The 18,899-nt window shown below is 47.5% G+C and overlaps 1 protein-coding gene across 1 annotated transcript in view; it reads right to left on the reverse strand.

Moving 5' to 3' along the window:
* Window positions 1-4,347: 4,347 nt before the first annotated feature.
* The window catches only part of LOC147110442 (maestro heat-like repeat-containing protein family member 1), a 119,586-nt gene continuing 105,034 nt past the window's right edge, over window positions 4,348-18,899 (reverse strand). Inside the window, exons 2-3 of the mRNA XM_086002233.1 lie at window positions 4,745-4,901; window positions 4,348-4,373 (exon numbers count right to left, since the gene is read on the reverse strand). Of these exons, the coding sequence (XP_085858359.1) occupies window positions 4,348-4,373; window positions 4,745-4,901 (183 nt within the window). The remainder of the gene's footprint in view (window positions 4,374-4,744; window positions 4,902-18,899) is intronic.

An 18,899-nucleotide genomic window follows, 5' to 3' on the forward strand; every position in this document is an offset into this window, starting at 1 on the left:
CCTCCAGGGCCCTGAGATTCGACACTCCTCTGTCGAAAAGGAGGCCCAGGCCATTGTGGAAGCTGTGCGACATTGGAGGCATTACCTGGCCGGAAAACGATTTACCCTGCTCACTGACCAGCGTTCAGTAGCTTTTATGTTTAATAATAAGCAGAGGGGCAAAATCAAGAATGACAAGATCTTGAGGTGGAGAATCGAACTCTCCACCTACAATTACGATATCTTGTACCGGCCCGGGAAACTCAATGAGCCCCCAGATGCCCTATCACGTGGTACATGCGCCAACGCGCAGGTTGATAGACTGAAGACCCTCCACAATGACCTCTGCCACCCGGGGGTCACCAGGTTTTTTCACTTCATCAAATCCCATAACCTGCCCTACTCCATCGAGGAGGTCAGGACCATGACCAGGAACTGCCAAATCTGTGCCGAGTGCAAACCGCATTTTTATAGGCCAGACAGAGCAAGCCTGATCAAAGCCACGCGCCCCTTTGAACGGCTGAGCGTCGATTTTAAAGAGCCCCTCCCCTCCTCTGACCGCAATGTGTACTTCCTCAACATAATTGACGAGTACTCCCGTTTCCCGTTTGCCATCCCTTGCTCAGACATGACCAGTACCACGGTCATTAAATGTCTGAATGACCTCTTCGCCTTGTTCGGTTTCCCTAGCTATATTCATAGCGACAGGGGCTCATCCTTTATGAGCGACGAACTTCGTCAGTACCTGCTCGCGAGAAGTATTGCTACAAGCAGGACCACCAGCTACAACCCCTGGGGGAATGGCCAGGTGGAAAGGGAGAATGCGACGGTCTGGAAGGCAGTCCTTTTAAACTTGAAATCTAAGGGCCTTCCGACCTCTCGCTGGCAGGAGGTCCTCCCTGTGGCGCTCCATTCCATTCGGTCACTGCTCTGTACAGCCACCAATGCCACCCCTCATGAGAGAATGTTCTCCTTCCCCAGGAAGTCCACATCGGGGATCTCGTTACCGACATGGCTGACTTCTCCAGGACCCGTCCTACTGCGGAAGCACGTGAGGTCCCATAAGACGTGGTTGAGAGGGTGAGCCTCCTCCATGCCAACCCTCAGTATGCTTACGTGGTGTACCCGGACGGGCGGGAGGACACAGTCTCCATACGAGACCTCGCACCTTCGGGTGCTCCCGAAACACCTCCTTCGCCACCCACCACTACCCACGCCTACCCCCAGTACGCTTACATAGTGTACCCGGACGGGCGGGAGGACACAGCCTCCACACGAGATCTCACACCTTCGGGTGCCCCTGAAACACTACCATTGCCATCCACCACTACCCACAACCCAACCCCGCTAGATGGCATGCCGCAGCCCCAGGACCCGTCATTGACCACCCAACCACTCAATGAGACGCCTGATTCAACGTTAGATGCTGCACCATCACCGCCGCCACCACGACGATCAGGACGGCATACAAGGCCACCTGATAGACTTACTTACACGAACCTTTAGTACACTTCACCCCGCCGGACTCAATTTTAAACAAGGGGTGAATGTGGTAAACCACTGTTATTGTTGTTCACCGTTGTTGTTGTTGTTGCACACTGTTGTACCTATGCATGCCTCAGCATGTCTCTGCTGGCTCCGCCCCTGGCTCCACCCACAGGCCCAGGTATAAAGGTGACCGCTCTGCAGCCCCCTGCCTTCTTGGAACCCAGTCAACCACGAGAGGCATGCTCTGTTCTTTGCTAATAAAAGCCTTTAGTTACTCTCCTAACTCTCCGTCTTTTATGAGTAATTGATGGCGCATCACAACGCTCTTGTGAAGCGCCTTGGGATGTTTTACTACGTTAAAGGCGCTATATAAATACAAGTCGGCGTTGTTGTTGTTTATCTTGCTTACACTATACTAGTTAGATGATGCAGGATTTCAACTGACATGGCACTGTTTAGTTGTTGATAAATGTCCCTGAGAGATGAGACATACTAATCATTCTGGCTGATGCACAATTTTGATGTTGTAAATACCATAAATTAAACTATCGTGAAACAGCTGAGAATTGGAAATTCATAAGGAGGAAATTTTCTTCAATTAAAAATAATAGCATGAGGGAAGAGCAAATTACTGTTTCTAGCTTATACATACATTATCGATGTATTGAACTGTTGCATGTAATATATTTTACTCCCTTACCTCCAAACAGGAACACGCCTGGATGAGTGCAGCTCCAACAACACTCAAGAAGCTCGACACCATCCAGGACAAAGCAGCCTGCTTGACTGGCACCCCATCCACCACCTTAAACATTCACTCCCTCCACCACTGGCGCACCGTGGCTGCAGTGTGTACCATCTACAAGATGCACTGCAGCAACTCGCCAAGGCTTCTTCGGCAGCACCTCCCAAACCCGCGGCCTCCATCACCTAGAAGGACAAGGTCAGCAGTCGCATGGGAAGACCACCACCTCCAAGTTCCCCTCCAAGTCACACACCATCCTGACTTAGAAGTATATCGCCGTTCCATCAGCGTCGCTGGGTCAAAATCCTGGAACTCCCTACCTAACAGCACTGTGGGAGTACCTTCACCACATGGACTGCAGCGGTTCAAGAAGGCGGCTCACCACCACCTTCTCAAGGGCAATTAGGGATGGGCAATAAATGCTGCCCTTGCCAGTGATGCCCAGATCCCATAAAAAATGAATTTTAAAAAACACACACGTATATACTGCAGAGAAGGAGACCATTCGGCCCAGTGTGTCCAGGCCAGCTAGAGCAGTGCAAAACTAATCCCAATGCCCTGTATCTTTTTCTGCTTCCAATACTTATCCAATTTTCCCTTAAAGGATGCAATGGTCTCTGTCTCAACCACTCCCTGTGGTAAAGGTTTCCATGTTCCAATGATTCTCTATGCCAATAAATTTCTCATTAACTCCTTACTTTTCTTAGTGACAAGTTTAAATTGATGACCCCTTGTCACTAATTCCCCAACTAGAGGAAATAGTCTTTCCCTATTCGTTCTATCAAAACCCTTCATAATTTTACAAACCTCTATTAAATCTCCTCTTAGCCTTCTCTGCTCCAATGGAAATAATCCCAGTATCTCATGTCTCTCCTCATAACTGTAGTTTCCCTTCCCTGGCATCATCCTGGTGAATCTACGCTGATTGTTCTCTATCGTTTCACTGTCCTTTCTATAATGGGGGAGATAAAATCGCACACTGTATTCGAATAGTGGCCCGACAAATGCTTTGTACAAATTTACTTCTTTACTCGAGTACTTTACGCCCCTATTTACAAAACCCAAAATGCTGTTGGACTTTTTAAATGGCTTTATCTACATGCACTCACACTTTCATGGAATTATTGAGGTCTGTCTGTTCATCCACACTCTGGATTTTAAAGCACAGACGCACTGGAGTGGGGGCTGGGCGGGCAAATAGCCCACGGGAAACCGGGAAGTGAGTGCAGCGTCTCTGTCAGTGGCTTTTTAACTGAGCCACCTCATTATCATTTTACTTCTGGGTTTTCCATCCAATCAGCATCAGCGGGTGTGATGACAATGCGCATGACGTGATTTCAACTCCAGTATTTAAAGGGACGCGCCAAACATCCAAGTTGAAGGAGTCTGGAGTTGGCATGGAGAGCCACAGACCTGTTGGTACGGGCAAAGGCTGTGCCCCACTTCAGCAACGCCTACCTGGATGTGCTGCTGGGGGCTGTAAGGGCTGGGCGGGAAATACTCTTCCCTAATGATGGGAGGGAGAAGCCTGCAGGTGAAACAAAGAAGGCGTGGTTGGAGGTTGCCCAGGAGGTCAGCAGCAGGAGCGTAGTGCCACACTCCTGGATTCAATGCAGAAAGCGGTTTAATGACCTAAGCAGGGCAGGGAAGGTGAGTACAGTGGCACATTCGCCTGCATCCTGATGTGCGTATCACACTAACCCTCTCACTCTGCCTTCTCAAGCCAACTCCAGCACATCAGTCCTCACGCCAACTTACCTCGCAGGTGCAACTATCGCTCTCTGTCTATGCACTTGGTCACATCCCCATCTATCCATCCACCACTGACACTCACCCTTATCCTATTGCAATGTCATGCCTATCCCTCATAGTCACCCTCAACAAATGCTCTCCATCCATCGGGTGAACACATGCCATTACTCTCACTCATAGTTCTCTTCTTTCCCTCCTTGCAGGAGAAGAGAGCAGAAAACACCAGGGAGGGCCCTCCAACCATCTCTCAATTGACATCTGCAGAGGAGGAGGCGCTGGAGATCAGTGGAGTCTCGGTGTGCCTGGCCATTGGAGATGGGATCCTGCCAGCTACCTGGTGACAGAATTAAATATCAGACAATCACATGGCATACAACACTCAGTCATGTTGACTTGATGTCAACAGCCACTGAAATATTATCATGTACATAATCATAACTTCAAGCATTCTTACCTTCACACTACTCATGCATGTCTTTTATCTCCCACAGGGTCTTCACGTATCCAGCAGGAGGTGGTCCAGGTGACCCATGACGATGACAACTCCTCAGAGGAGCTCACTCCCTCTGAGGGTGCACCGTCACAGGACTTATGCAGACCATGAACCAGCTCAGATACTTGCACTTTGGTGGGAGAACTTAGAGAGATAGTTGGGTTTTCACATGGTGACTCGCACTTCACAAGCGAGCAAGAGCAGCTGGTGGAGTCAGGGACAGCAGTGGAGCGTCCGCGTCGGAGGCCGCAGGATTCTCCAAGCTCTGCCGTCGACAACCAGGATACTTCGGGAGCAGCAGCAGAGAATCTGTGATGTACTGGCAGGCGTTCCGGCCGCACTTTCCACGTTTGCAGACAGATTGGAGGAGTTTGTCTCGAGCTTGAGTTGCATGATGTCACAGGCCTTTGCGATGCTGTCTTCTTCCATGGAAAAAGTGGTCACCTACATGGAGCATCAAACGCGGCAATCACACGCGGCAATCACACGAGTGCACGCAGGGCTTCACCAATGGCTTGCACACTTAAATAGGATGAATTATATCCTAGCCTTGGCCATTCAACCCCCCAACTGATCTGCAACTAAGTGTTCTCCAGCACATTGCTAGCAGGAAAATATGGCTGGGCCATGAGAGGGATGATGTTGAAAGGGGACTCAGCTCAAAGTGCTTCCACTTCTCACCCGTTGCCCCCCACCCCCAGTAGTCAGTAACCCATGTGCTGCCTCGGGTCCTGAAGGCCGAGTTTGCCCCGATACAGGTGCAGGTGGAGCAGTCTGTGGTGGGTCCCTCACAGGCTCCAAAATCAAGTGAATGTCAGCCAAGAACATCTCAGCAGTCAGAGCAGTGATCTGAACAGCCTGCCTCTACCTATGCTGAAGCCACAGGGGTTGCACCACATAGAAGTGCTAGGAAAAGGAAGAGTAAAGAATTGTAGTTGTACAAGGATATGCACATGGGTGTGTTACACAATGTAGAATGTTAAGTTTCTGTTTTGTATTTGAGCCACATAAATATTATTCTTTTGCACCACTTTCCCATCTTGCCCATTCTTGGTTGCTGGCTGGCAAGTGGCCTTTTCAGTTGTGTGATGATGAATGGGAAGACATGAATTGATGCAGAGCTTGAAAGAGATGCTTGGCTGTTTGCAGGACTGCTTTTTGTTCATGGCATTGGTGGGAGGGGGCGGCAAAGTGGCTTTTGCATGTGGTTGTTACATGGGTGCAAAGGTGGAACCTAAGTGAACCTCACAATAATGAGGGCATCTCGGGCACCTCAGGCAACAATGTGCACTGCTGGTGGTGCGTTGCCTGCATCACCTTCCACCTCCTCCTCCTTCTCCTGCTTGGAATCATCCAAAGAGGCTCTGTGCTCTGCGCCTTGTTTCTCCTGCAGGTCCAAACCTTGCTGCTGCGCAATGTTGTGCAGAGCGCAGCACACCATGACCATTCTGGACACCCTGGCTGGTGCACACTGAAGGGCACCTCCAGATCTGTCCAGGCATCTGAAGTGCATCTTCAGCATGCCGATGGTTTGTTCGATGACACATGGTATTCATTGTATCGCTCCTGAGGCTCATTCCTTGGGTTTCTGAGAGGTGTCATCAACCACATTTTAAGTGGGTGTCCCTTGTCTCTGAGCAGCTAGCTGGGAACTCTGCTTTGAGGTGCGCAGAGATCAGGGAGGGTGGGCTGCTGCAGGACAAAAGCATCATGGCAGCTGCCCAGGAATCTTGCGCACACCTGCATAAAGATATTTTTGTGGTTGCACACCAGCTGCACAATTATGGAGTGGAAGCCCTTGTGGTTGATGAATACTCCTGTGTGATCTATGGGTGCCTTAATTGCTACATAGAATCATAGAATGGTTACAGCACAGTAGGAGGCCATTCAGCCTGTCTAGCCCATGCCAGCTTTCTGCAAGAGCACTTCAGCAAGTCCCACTCCCCCGCCCTTTCCCCGTAGGCCTGCAATCTTTTTTCCTTCAGGTACTTGTCCAATTCCCTTTTGAAAGCCACGATTGAATCTGCTTCCACCACCCTTTCAGGCAGTGCATTTCAGATCATAACCACTCGCTGCGTAAAAAAGTTTTTGCTCATGTCGTCTTTGGTTCTTCTGCCAATCACCTTAAATCTGTGTCCTCTGGTTCTTGACCCTTCCGCCAATGGGAACAGTTTCTCTCTATCTACTCTGTCCAGACCCCTCATGATTTTAAACACCTCTATCAAATCCCCTCTCAACCTTCTCTGCTCTACAGAGAACAACCCCAGATTCTCCAGTCTATCCACATAACTGAAATCCCTCATCCCTGGAATGATTTTTGTAAATCTTTTCTGCACCCTCTCTAAGGCCTTCACCTCCTTCCTAAAGTGCGGTGCCCAGAATTGGACACAATACTCCAGTTGAGGCCGAACCAGTGTTTTATAAAGGTTCATCATAACTCCCTTGCTTTTGTACTTTATGGGCCCTGTGAAGGCAGGTATGGAGGCGGGACTGCCGAGAAAATGGCAGAATTTGAGGGCGGGTGCCCAACCCGCCCCCAACCTGCCTCCGTACCATCTTGCCAGGAGGCGGGTAGCCATCGCGCGCCGGGTCCCGTCTCCTTGGAGGCGGGAAGCGATTACAGCCACTTAACTGCCTGTTAACAGGTAGTTAACAGGCAAAAAATAGGCTTATCACCATTTTGCCCACACAAGTGCGGGCTTCCCGAAGGCTCCGAACCCCGTCAGGGTCACCGAGGCAAGCAGTGGGTCTACGGGGGTCGGAGGGGTGCAAAAGTGCGCTGTGAAGGTAAGTGATGGGTGCAAGTGTGGAGAGGTGAGTATCTGAGGTAAGTGGAAAGTGTTAGAAAAAGTGTACTTACCTTTGTATCTTCCTGCAGGCTTCGGTCGGCGTGTATGCGGTAGAGATGACAGATGCAACAACCTTCTCATTTCTGCAAAAGAAAGAGGTTTGATGAGGTCTTGAATTCAAGACCTCATCAAACTACAGAGAATGTCATTGTTTGACAGCTTCACAGAGCTGTCAAAAGATGACAATTCATCTGTTCTCTGCAACTGGCTTTCCCATAATTGGCCTGCTAAGCCCGCTGGGCGGCCTTAACAAGGTCAATCAAGGGAAAATAGCGTGGGTTGGCCAGAAGTCGATGGAGGCAAGACTAAAACCCGACAAGTGGGAGTCCCACCTCCAAAAGCTCCCCATTGGCAAAATCACCCCCACTGCCTCTATTTATAGGTGCAGTCAATGATGCCCTGCACCTGTGGGAAGCCAGCCAGAGACGCAAACCCGAACACCCATTCATTCTGACTGGCGCCATCGCAGGACATGTTGACATAATTGCCGGCCCTGGCAAAGAAGCCATCTGTCACCTGTCTTATGCATTTGTGTGCTGCCGACTGCGAGATCCTGCAAATGTCTCCGGCAGATCCCTGGAAAGATCCGGAGGCAAAGAAGTTGAGGGTGTTGGTGACTTTGACAGCTACTAATAAAGCATGGCCACCAGGTCTAGCTGGCAGCAGGTCTTAATCCAGCAGGCTGAAGATGTCTGCCACCACCTGACGTGACATCCTGAGCCTCCTGAGGCACTGGTATTCAGACATGTCGAGGAAACTGATCCTCTGCTTGTAGACCCTGTTTCATGGGTAGTGCCTCCTGTGAGCTGCGCCTCCCTGCTGGTCCCCTCTCTGCTGGTCCCCTCTTTGCTGGTTCCCTCTCTGCTGGTCCCCTCTCTGCCTGTTCCCTCCCTGCTGGTCCCCTCTCTGCTGGTCCCCTCTCTGCTGGTCCCCTCTTTGCTGGTTCCCTCTCTGCTGGTCCCCTCTCTGCCTGTTCCCTCTCTGCTGGTCCCCTCTCTGCTGGTCCCCTTTCTCTACTGGTCCCCTCTCTGCTGGTCCCCTCTCTGCTGGTCCCCTCTCTACTGGTCCCCTCTCTCTACTGGTCCCCTCTCTGCTGGTTCCCTCTCTGCTGGTTCCCTCTCTGCTGGTCCCCTCTCTCTACTGGTCCCCTCTCTGCTGGTCCCCTCTCTGTTGGTCCCCTCTCTGCTGGTCCCCTCTCTCTACTGGTCCCCTCTCTGCTAGTCCCCTCTCTGCTGGTTCCCTCTCTGCTGGTCCCCTCTCTGCTGGTCCCCTCTCGCTACTGGTTCCCTCTCTGCTGGTTCCCTCTCTGCTGGTCCCCTCTCTGCTGGACCCCTCTCTACTGGTCCCCTCTCTGCTGGTCCCCTCTCTGCTGTGCAGCTACAGGTGTGTGAGCAGCAGGCTGTCGCTGATGCTCCTGTTGCTGCTCTTGCTGCATCTGCTGCTGGTGCTGGTCATCTTGGTCCTCACCTGAGGTCCAAAGTAACACAGCGTAAGTGGCACCCATGCTGAACTGATAGATCAGAGCTCCAAAGTGCAGATTAAACCTCCAAATCTCCAAAGTGTAGATGACACCTCCAAAGTGTGTAAAGTAACCTCTTAGCCCAAGTACTGTGAAGAACCCCTTTCACACAAGCAGGTTAGAAAGCAGCTATGAGTATTGAGTACTTATTGGCATATTTCCCTGTCATGGCTCAATTGCTACTGTCTTCTTGTCTTGCATTCACTGCCAAGTTCCAGGAAGCCTGGGAAACCTGTGGACCCAAAATTAAATTCCAAAAGCCATGTTAATATTAACATAAGAACATAAGAAGTAGGAGCAGGAGTAGGCCATACGGTCCCTCGGGCCTGCTCCGCCATTCAATAGGATCATGGCTGATCCGAATCTAGACTCACGTCCACTTCCCTGCCCGCTCCCTGTAACCCCTAATTCCCTTATCTGCTAGGAAAATGTCTATCTCCATTTTTAATTTATTTAATGTTGCAGCTTCCACAGCTCTCTGAGGTAGCAAATTCCATAGATTTACTACCCTCTGAGTGAAGAAGTTTCTCCTCATCTCAGTTTTGAAAGGGCAGCCCCTTATTCTAAGATTATGCCCCCTAGTTCTAGTCTCACCCATCAGTGGAAACATCCTCACCGCATCCACCCGATCAAGCCCCCTCACAATCTTATATGTTTCGACAAGATCGCCTCTCATTCTTCTGAACTCCAATGAGTAGAGTCCCAACCTACTCAACCTTTCCTCATACGTCAACCCCCTCATCTCCGGAATCAACCAAGTGAACCTTCTCTGAACCGCCTCGAGAGCAAGTATATCTTTTCTTAAATATGGAAACCAAAACTGCACGCAGTATTCCAGGTGTGGCCTCACCAATACCCTGTATAACTGCAGCAAGGCTTCCCTGTTTTTATACTCCATCCCCCTTGCAATAAAAGCCAAGATTCCATTGGCCTTCCTAATCACCTGCTGCACCTGCATACTAACTTTTTGTGTTTCATGCACCAGGACCCCCAGATCCCTTTGTACTGTAATTGGCATATTGAAATTGACTACCCGCCTCTCCCGAGGGGATTGCTCACACGCAGCTTAACACATTGCAGTGAAATGCGTAAGTCAGTGGGTTGGAGCCAGCTTACTGATTTAACCCCCTACCCGCACCCAATCTCACCTGCCCACCCATGTTAAAATTCTCCCCATTAAGTCTATACTCCCATTCTTTATTTTTATTCCAAAATGTATTACCTCACACTTATCCACATTAAATTGCATCTCCTATCTGTTTGCCCATTCTCTGACCTGCCTGTACCTTCCTGAAGTCTTTTCAATCCTCCTCATTGTTTGCCAAACCTCCTATTTTTATGTCTTCAGCAAACTGTAAGATTGTGTTCCTTCTACCCAGGTTCGAATCATATATACTGAGAACAAAGGTGGACTCAGCGCTGACCCCTGAGGAAACCGCTTCCAATCCAAGCAACACTAATTTATTCCCCAACTCTTTTACCTGCCCATCAATCAACTTTCTATCCATGCTGCCAAATGTTCTCTGTGAGACATCCTTATAGAATGCCTTATGAAAATCCATATAAACCACATCTACTACATTCCTTTTATATATCCAATTGGTTGCCTCTTTAAATTTGTCAAACATAACACCTTTAACTAATCCAAATCCATGTTGGCTGTCGTTGAATAACCTGTGCAATTCCTTGGCCCCCTCTTCTTCCTTAGCTACAAGCTGTCCCTTGGAAACATCATCCAAAGACACGGCATTAGGTTCTCAATGCATGCTGATGACACCAAGCTCCACTTCTCCACCTCTTCTCTTGACCGCTCCATTGCCTCTGTGTTGTCAGTCTGCTGCCCGACATCACAATTTCTTCTAGTCCATTTCTGGCCTCTTGAGCATCCTCGACTTCCTTCGCCCCACCATTGGTGGCGGTACCTTCAGCTGTCTGGGCTCTAAGTGCTGGAATTCCCTCCCTGAACCTCTCCACCTACCTCTCCTCCATTGCAACATTCCTTAAAACTTAGTTTTTTCAGCCAGCTTTTAGTTCCCCTCCTAATGTCTCCTTCTTTGGAATATTTGTTTGATTACGGATCTGTGGAGCACCCGGGCATATATTTCTGCAATAAGGGTGTTTTCTAATGCCATTTGTTGCTGTTGTTTTTGTTGTTCTAAGTGCTTACTAATTTTCTCTTGAATTATGGATTCTAAGGGGCAATTTTCAACTGCCAACTGCAATCGAAAATTGGGGGTGAGGGGGCACCTCAACTGCCCCCATTAATGCCAAAGGCCCTCCTGATGCAATTTTCAGATGGGTCTATAACAACAACAACAACTTATATTTATATAGCGCCTTTAACGTAGTAAAACGTCCCAAGGTGCTGCACAGGAGTGTTATAAGACAAAAAATTTGACACCGATCCACATAAGGAGATATTAGGACAGGTGACCAAAAGCTTGGTGAAAGAGGTAGGTTTTAAGGAGCGTCTTAAAGGAGGAAAGAGAGGTAGCGACTGGGCAAATAGGCTGCAAACAGGTGGGGAGGCTGCTTAAATAAGCCAATCACAGCCCTACACTGGTTGTAGGACCCCAATTGCACATGCTCCATCTACTTGCACCAACTGGCGAGTGGTCTAACCAGCAGGGCTGAATGGGCCTCCTGCAGGCCACTCACAAAATAGCTCAGGAAACTTGCAATATTCTTTGTGGTGGGCCCAGGAGGAACAGGAATGCAGCTCCTGGACCCCCAAAGAAACTCTGGCCCGCTGCCGGCCCATTCGAGGCTGCCCTCAGGATTGCTTCACCCCCGACCCTCCCCCAACCCCCAGGCCCAACCTGCCGGCTGGGTCAACGCGGGAGCCGACCGATTTCCCTCCCTCCCAGAAGCGGCAAGCTGCAGCGAGGCGCCCACAGCTCACCGCCAGCATGCTAATGAGGCCCGGGCTTCACAATGACTCGAGCCTCACAGCAGCATGAATCTCCATCTTTACGACTGTTTGAAAATCGACCCCTAAGAGTTTGGCCAGAACTGATGTTAGAACAGCTGGTCTATAGTTACCCAGTTTATGATTCTCTCCCTTTTTACAACAAGGGTATCAGATTCGCTGCCGACCAGTCCTTCAGCAGGATTTGGATATTTAATGAGGATTGACTGTGGACATAGCCTCTCGAGTCTGCTCTCTGTCTTGCTTCAGCATTCTAGGATGCATGCCTTATACATTGAGTTCTAATAATGTTTTCAGAATCAATTCCTTTTTTGCAGTTATCTCTAGCAATTGCTCCAGGTCCTCCTCTAGTATATCCATGTTCTCACTTCCACCATCATTTATAAATTCGGATGCAAAGTATTTATTTGCTATTTATATATCTCCGCCATACCTTCAGTTAGACTCCCTCCTTCACCCCTTAACTATTATTGTTTTAACTATTCTTTTACTTTTATATACAGAAGTGACTGCAGTTCCCCATTTGATCATGGTGATTGGAGATCCCCACGACATCTCCGCAAGCCCAACCTATGAGAGCCACCACAATTGCGGCATGTTCTGCGCTCTTAATCATTCCCAACAAAAAACAATGAATTTCTCCAGGATAACTTCTAATGGCGCAATCTGCCTATTCAGCGAGCAGCCCGATAGAAACTGACAGCAGATTCAATCAGGAGCAAAATGGCGGATCGATCCCGATACTTGCAGTGAAGCACGCAGTCAACACCAACGGCACTTTGCTAAAAATCAAAGTGCATGAATGTGTGCACAGAATCATGATGCCCATCTGTGCAAAAACAGCACACAAAAAATGTAACCTTGGAGGTGCCCTGCTGGGAGCCAACAGCGGAAACAAGTGTCTGCATACATTGGAAATTAAAGTGCTGCCCATGGTCCTAACTCGCACCTTGGCTGCCTGTGTCCTAACTCGCACCAAGTCCCATTCACCCATCACCCCTGTGCTCGCTGGCCTACATTGGATCCTGGTTGAAGATCAGCCATGATCTCATTGAATGGCAGAGCAGGCTCGAAGGGCCGAATGGCCTACTCCTGCTCCTATTTCTTATGTTCTTATGTTAAGCAACACCTTGATTTAAAAATTCTCATCCTTGTTTTCAAATCCCTCCATGGCCTCACCCCTCCCTATCTCTGTAATCTCCTCCAACCCCACAACCCCCCGAGATAACTGCGCTCCTCTAATTCTGACCTCTTGAGCATCCCTGATTATAATCACTCAACCATTGGTGGCCGTGCCTTCTGTTGCCTAGGCCCTAAGCTCTGGAATTCCCTCCCTAAACCTCTCTGCCTCTCTACCTCTCTTTCCTCCTTTAAGACGCTCCTTAAAACCTACCTCTTTGACCAAGCTTTTGGTCACCTGCCCTAATTTCTCCTTATGTGGCTCGGTGTCAAATTTTTTGTCTTATAAAAGTCCTTTGAAGCGCCTTGGGATGTTTTACTACATTAAAGGCGCTATATACATACAAGTTGTTGTTGTTGTACTGAGTCTGGACTAATGCACAAGAAACTCAGTATCAATAAAGTATTAGATCAGGGCAAATACCTGCATTCACTCTTGGAATTTTGCATGCAAACTTGCAACAAATATTACTTCACAGCTGTAGAGCAGACAGAGTCAAGACTGGCCTTTATATTGCAGGCCAATTGATAAAGGTTTATCTGTATAGCACACCAGCACAGTGTAATCTCCCATTAATCTCCTCTACTAATGTATATTCCGAGACTCCAAGGGTACACACAAATTCTTCTCTGGTACTCAGCTGAGCAAACTTATCAGCAAATTCCACAGGGCCTTTGATGTATAAAGTAGGTAGTTACAAAAGGGAGGAATCAGTGAGATGTCAGGTACATTGAACAGATATCTCCACTGGCAACAATGCATCTGGTTTTGTCTCTAACCAGTGATCTCTGTCCTTTCATCACACAAGCACTCATGAATATACTGCCCCCTAAGGAATCAAATCCTTTCAGACACTATTTATTTACGAAACATCACTGTTTGAAGACTGGGCAAACAGCACAGTACTTATCCTAAAGGCAATCAGGAAAGGATAATGAAATAATCTGCTTTTAATAAGTTCTAGAAAAACAAAGGAAACTGGAAGATTTGTATTTAAGTTTTTCAGTCTTAGCTCGTATTACCGTAAAGTAAGAAATATTTTGCACTGTATCATTGAAAACTTAGAAATGTAATATATTCAGATTAGTCATTTTGACTAATTAACACAGATAGCCCCTGCTCAACTCTTGTATCATTCTTTACCGCCTATGGTTCTGCCATGTTTTTCTGAGCTCATCATGACAGAGATGACATGGCTGTAGATTTAAATAGTCTTTCATATTTCACCCAATGGTAGCATTAAACAAACTAATGTCAAATATGGTATGGTCTAGATCAGGGGTGGCCAATTTTTTCCTCCTCATGGGCCACATCAGTGCATCGTATCAGCCTCAAGAGCCACATATATAAATCCATGTTCCAATTAATGTGTCCCTATCTCAAACTGCAGATACTAACATATCTTGATGTGCTAATTTAGGACTTATCCATCAATGAGGCACCAAGAACAGCCCCTTCAAACCCTTGGCCCACAAAATTCACATAGGACAAAGCAGCAAATAAGAAATATAAACACAAATAGGACTGAGCTACTCGGGCTCGGGTCTCACATGTGAGTACAGTTACCAATGCTCGGGGATTGCCCTGGAGTCTCCAGGAATTAAAGAATAATCTCCAAGGCACTGCTATGAGGAACCCAGGAGAAAAATCATAGGGGCATTAAAAAAAGTGCTTTTTAACATTTTCTGTGAACACTTTTAGTAAGTAAAATATTGGACATGGGAAAAAAAGGCTGTTTGACCGACAGGCAAGAACCATCCAATCGGGTAATGAAGAGTCTGTTCATTTTCCAATTGGCCGTGGAAAGGCGGGACACTGCGAGGACAGACATGTCAGGTGAACAATGGCGGGAGTGTGTGAGTGGGGGGGAGGTTGGAGGCAGGAAGTATATATCCAATCAGAATTGAGAACCCTACATGTGAGCCATGTGCTGTAGTTTGGACATCCCTGGTCCAGATGGAATGAGGGCTTCCCCATGTTATCTGAACCCCAACCTCTGAACAGGAATTACTACAGTACCAGGGGTAACATTGCGTGTCATTTTTATTCTTATGTCCTCTATCAGTGAGCAGCTCCACTGAGTCAGCATTCCTTGTGGCCTTGGACACTGATGCTCAGTCTTATGTTCAAATTTAGTAATGGCTGAATACTGCTGTAAGACACTATGCTGCCTACATTTGGAGACCTTTTCCACCCAAAACAGCTACTTAATAAAAGGGAGTAATTTTCTCAGAGCAATGGGATTAACAACCCCAGAGATCACTGAACATGTTAGCTCGAGATGATCTATTCAAGCTGGACGGGTTCAGGTTGTACCTCAGAGTAAAATGTTTGGCAGTCTACATAATCATAACTCATACAACGTTCTCCTACGCAGTCTGCTTATCTGTGCCAACGCAGTAAGATAAGATTGAATGCAGGCAACCATTCCTAAATATGTTATGTAATACAATAGATATAAAGAAGAAACAGGGCTGAACATTTTACATTTAAACAGCTGTTATTTGTCAAAACCAAACCTGTTGTTAACTCTTTTAAATCACCGCCAGCTCAATACCTCATCTAATCATCGACTTCTAACGTATCACTCCCATTAGAAACAGTTTTGCCCAAGTTTTCACACTTATGAGTATTTAAATGTATCACGCTATGTGTTTTGTGGTCAAAAGTGGACTCTACTCAGGGCGAAGGGTTAAGGGAATACAGTCAAAGAGATTAGTAGCTGTTTCCTGATGTTTTGCTTTGTTCCCTGGTTTTGGCATGTATGCAGTAAGTCAACTTCAAATAAGAATACATCATATCATGCATATATTGTAGTCAGAAATGATGCTGTGAACTGTGCGTTTTGAACTATACTTCCCTGCATGAGCGTGCATTTAGCAGGACAATGCTGTTCCTTGGAAATAATAACAATCAATTTGAGGAAGCAAGCAGTACTTTCTTTATCTGGTCTGATGCTTTGGGATCACGATATTCTTTTCATGTTTGGCAATCTGACCTTCCCCCAACTCCTTCTGATTGACTCTTTGTCCTTCCGCTGTCTGATGAATGTTCGGTGTGATTCACTGCACCTTTGCTCACATTGCATCCTTAAGGAAGGGAGTGGGGCAGCCTGCATTGTCTTAGGCCCACGATTAACTTCTAAGTAAGTCAATCTAAACAAATCTGTATTTAACTCTTGAATGGGCAACATCTGATTCCATTTGAAATGTTAGCCTGCTCCCATTTATCAAACTTGCACTGCGACCCCTAATTTGGAGTCAGCCTTTAAATCTCTGCAGACACATTGACTGAGGTCACTGTCTTGCTGGCTCTCAGTGAAGCGGTTTATTTTGTTTTTTCACATGTACAATATATACGCACATGCACTTTTAGTGTATAAAGCAGACAGAATGTGGTGGAGACAGTTTATGGCATGTGGTGGAATGCAATGTGCAGAATGATGGATTTTGTTATCATAACAAAGGGATTTGGTCCAGTTCCAGTTCATATTGCCACGAATCTAACATAGCAATAGCACTAATCAAATGACTGAGTTCTGATGGTTACATTTCACCGGTAACACTATTCACAGGCAGCAAGAGAAACCAGTGGGAGGGATATTATATTTGTGTATTTGATATCTATCTTGTACTTTTGTGCTCTTCAATTCTATTATTTACAATTGTGAAGGATCTTCTAGTGCAGCCTGTCAATCTGTAAGTACAGTGGGTGTTACAGTACTGGCTTAGGTGTACAGAAGGTATATAGGCCTAGAAATTGGGTTGAGGCGCCAAACTGGCGCCAAGTTCGCCTGAGCGCAGGATTTAGCGCAGCGTTCGAGTCTTCAGCAATTGTCAGATATTCAGTTTCATTGCCCCTAGAGGGAGACGGGGCGAGGCTCGAGGCGCTCCGCATCCCTCTTAGGGCGCTGAAACTGAATATCGCAGCGCAACGTGCCGCAGCGCCACACGCTGCGGCACGGCACGCTGCGGTACTGCAGGCCTTCCTCCCATTGTTAAGGGGGAGGGGCCTGCAACAGCGCGATCCCCGATCGCGAATGCCGGCAAAAGAGCCCGGCACCGAGGAGAAGTGCCAGACTCTCGGGAAAGAGCCGGCAATGCCGCGGGGGGTGGGGGGGAGGTCAGGAGGCCAGGGACGGAGGTACTGGCAGGCGGCCGCCGAAAAAGGCAGCTGCCCCGCACCTCCACCTTAACTTGCGCCGCTGCTGGCACAGTAAGGCCCCATGAACCGGGCGCAGGTAGCGAACGGCGCAACTGCGGCCTTCGCAACCAAATATCGTGAACGGGGCGCGAATGGGGCGCTGCGCACACCGATGACATCATCGGTGGCGGCGCAGCGCAAAAGGCTAACACCACCAGTATCGCCCCAACTCAATATCGCGGGAGGTGCAGCCAGTGGCGCTACAGCCACTGCCTGCCTCTTTAGGCGCTAACAAGTGGCGCTACTCACCCAATTTCTCCCCCACAGTGTTTACATATAGCAGGTATACAGTCCAGATATACAGCAGGGGTAATGATTTCCTCTGTGCATTAGGTGTAGCAAAATCATAAACCCGTGCTTTATAAAACTGTTATAATTTCACTACTCCTAGCTCACAGATACAAAGCACAAGTATACAGCACTCATGTGTGTGCTGCAAGTATGCACTACATAGATATAGGTATATAGGATACATGTACCAAAAATGACCCTACACATAATTGAAAATTGTTAAAATTGAAGTCAATTTTAAAAATTCTTAGTATAAACAGAGCACACAGTAGGCTACAGTAGTTTAGAAATATTATGTTGCACATGACCTTGGCCAGCATAACCAACTCACTGGTTGTAGTTAGTGACATGAATCTTGTCATTCATGTGGAAATGACTTATGAAATGATACTGGGTGGCCTGCTGGTGGCGCTGTCCAGGGAGAGTATAAATACTCGGGCATGGGCCCAGCTAGCTCAGGACATTCTTTAACAGGAACTAGTGAAGGACACAACTAGATCTCCATGTTGAAAATCAGTTGATTAAAGCCTTGTTTAATACTTAGACTAAAAGTGCCTAGTAGTTTTTTTACGTCAGTTAGCATTGCAAGTGATATAAAAATCATAAACTACTGTCACCTTTATGCATCGTGTAAATATATTATCCTTCTTATCACGTAAATTTCACTTTTCACCTCTTGAAAAAAGGCTGAGGGGTGACCTAATAGAGGTCTTTAAAATTATGAAAGGTTTTGATAGAGTGGATACAGAGAGAATGTTTCCACTTGTGGGGAAGAGCATAACTAGAGGCCATCAATATAAGATAGTCACCAAGAAATCCAATAGGGAATTCGGAAGAAACTTCTTTACCCAAAGAGTGGTGAGAATGTGGAACTCGCTACCACAGGGAGTGGTTGAAGCGAATAGTATAGATGCATTTAAGGGGAGGCTAGACAAGTATATGAGGGAGAAGGGAATAGAGGGTTATGCTGATAGATTTAGATGAGGAAAGTCGGGAGGAGGCTGTGTGGAGCATAAACTGTTTCTGTGCCGTATATCCTATGTAATCCTATGATCTTATGGAAACATATGAGATTCTGAGGGGGCTTGACAGGATAGATGCAGAGAGGATGATTCCCCTCGTGGGGGAATCTAGAACTAGGGGGCATAGTTTCAGAATAAGGGGTCGCCCTTTTAAAACGGAGGTGAGGAGGAATTTCTTCTCTGTAGAGGGTCATGAATCTTTGGAATTCTCTACCCCAGAGAGCTGTGGAGGCTGGGTCATTGAATATATTTAAGGTGGAGATAGACCGATTTTTGAACGATAAGGGAGTCAAGGGTTATGGGGAGCAGACGGGCAAGTGGAGTTGAGGCCAAGATCAGATCAGCCATGATCTTACTGAATGGTGGAGCAGGCTCGATGGGCCGAATGGCCTACTCCTGCTCCTATTTCTTATGTTCTTCTGTAAAAATAATAGGCTTGTTGTGGTTTC

The sequence above is a fragment of the Somniosus microcephalus genome, chromosome 11 (assembly GCF_052327205.1).
Source record: "Somniosus microcephalus isolate GS21.2 chromosome 11, FLI_Smic_1.0, whole genome shotgun sequence".
Classification (NCBI taxonomy): Eukaryota; Metazoa; Chordata; class Chondrichthyes; order Squaliformes; family Somniosidae; genus Somniosus; species Somniosus microcephalus.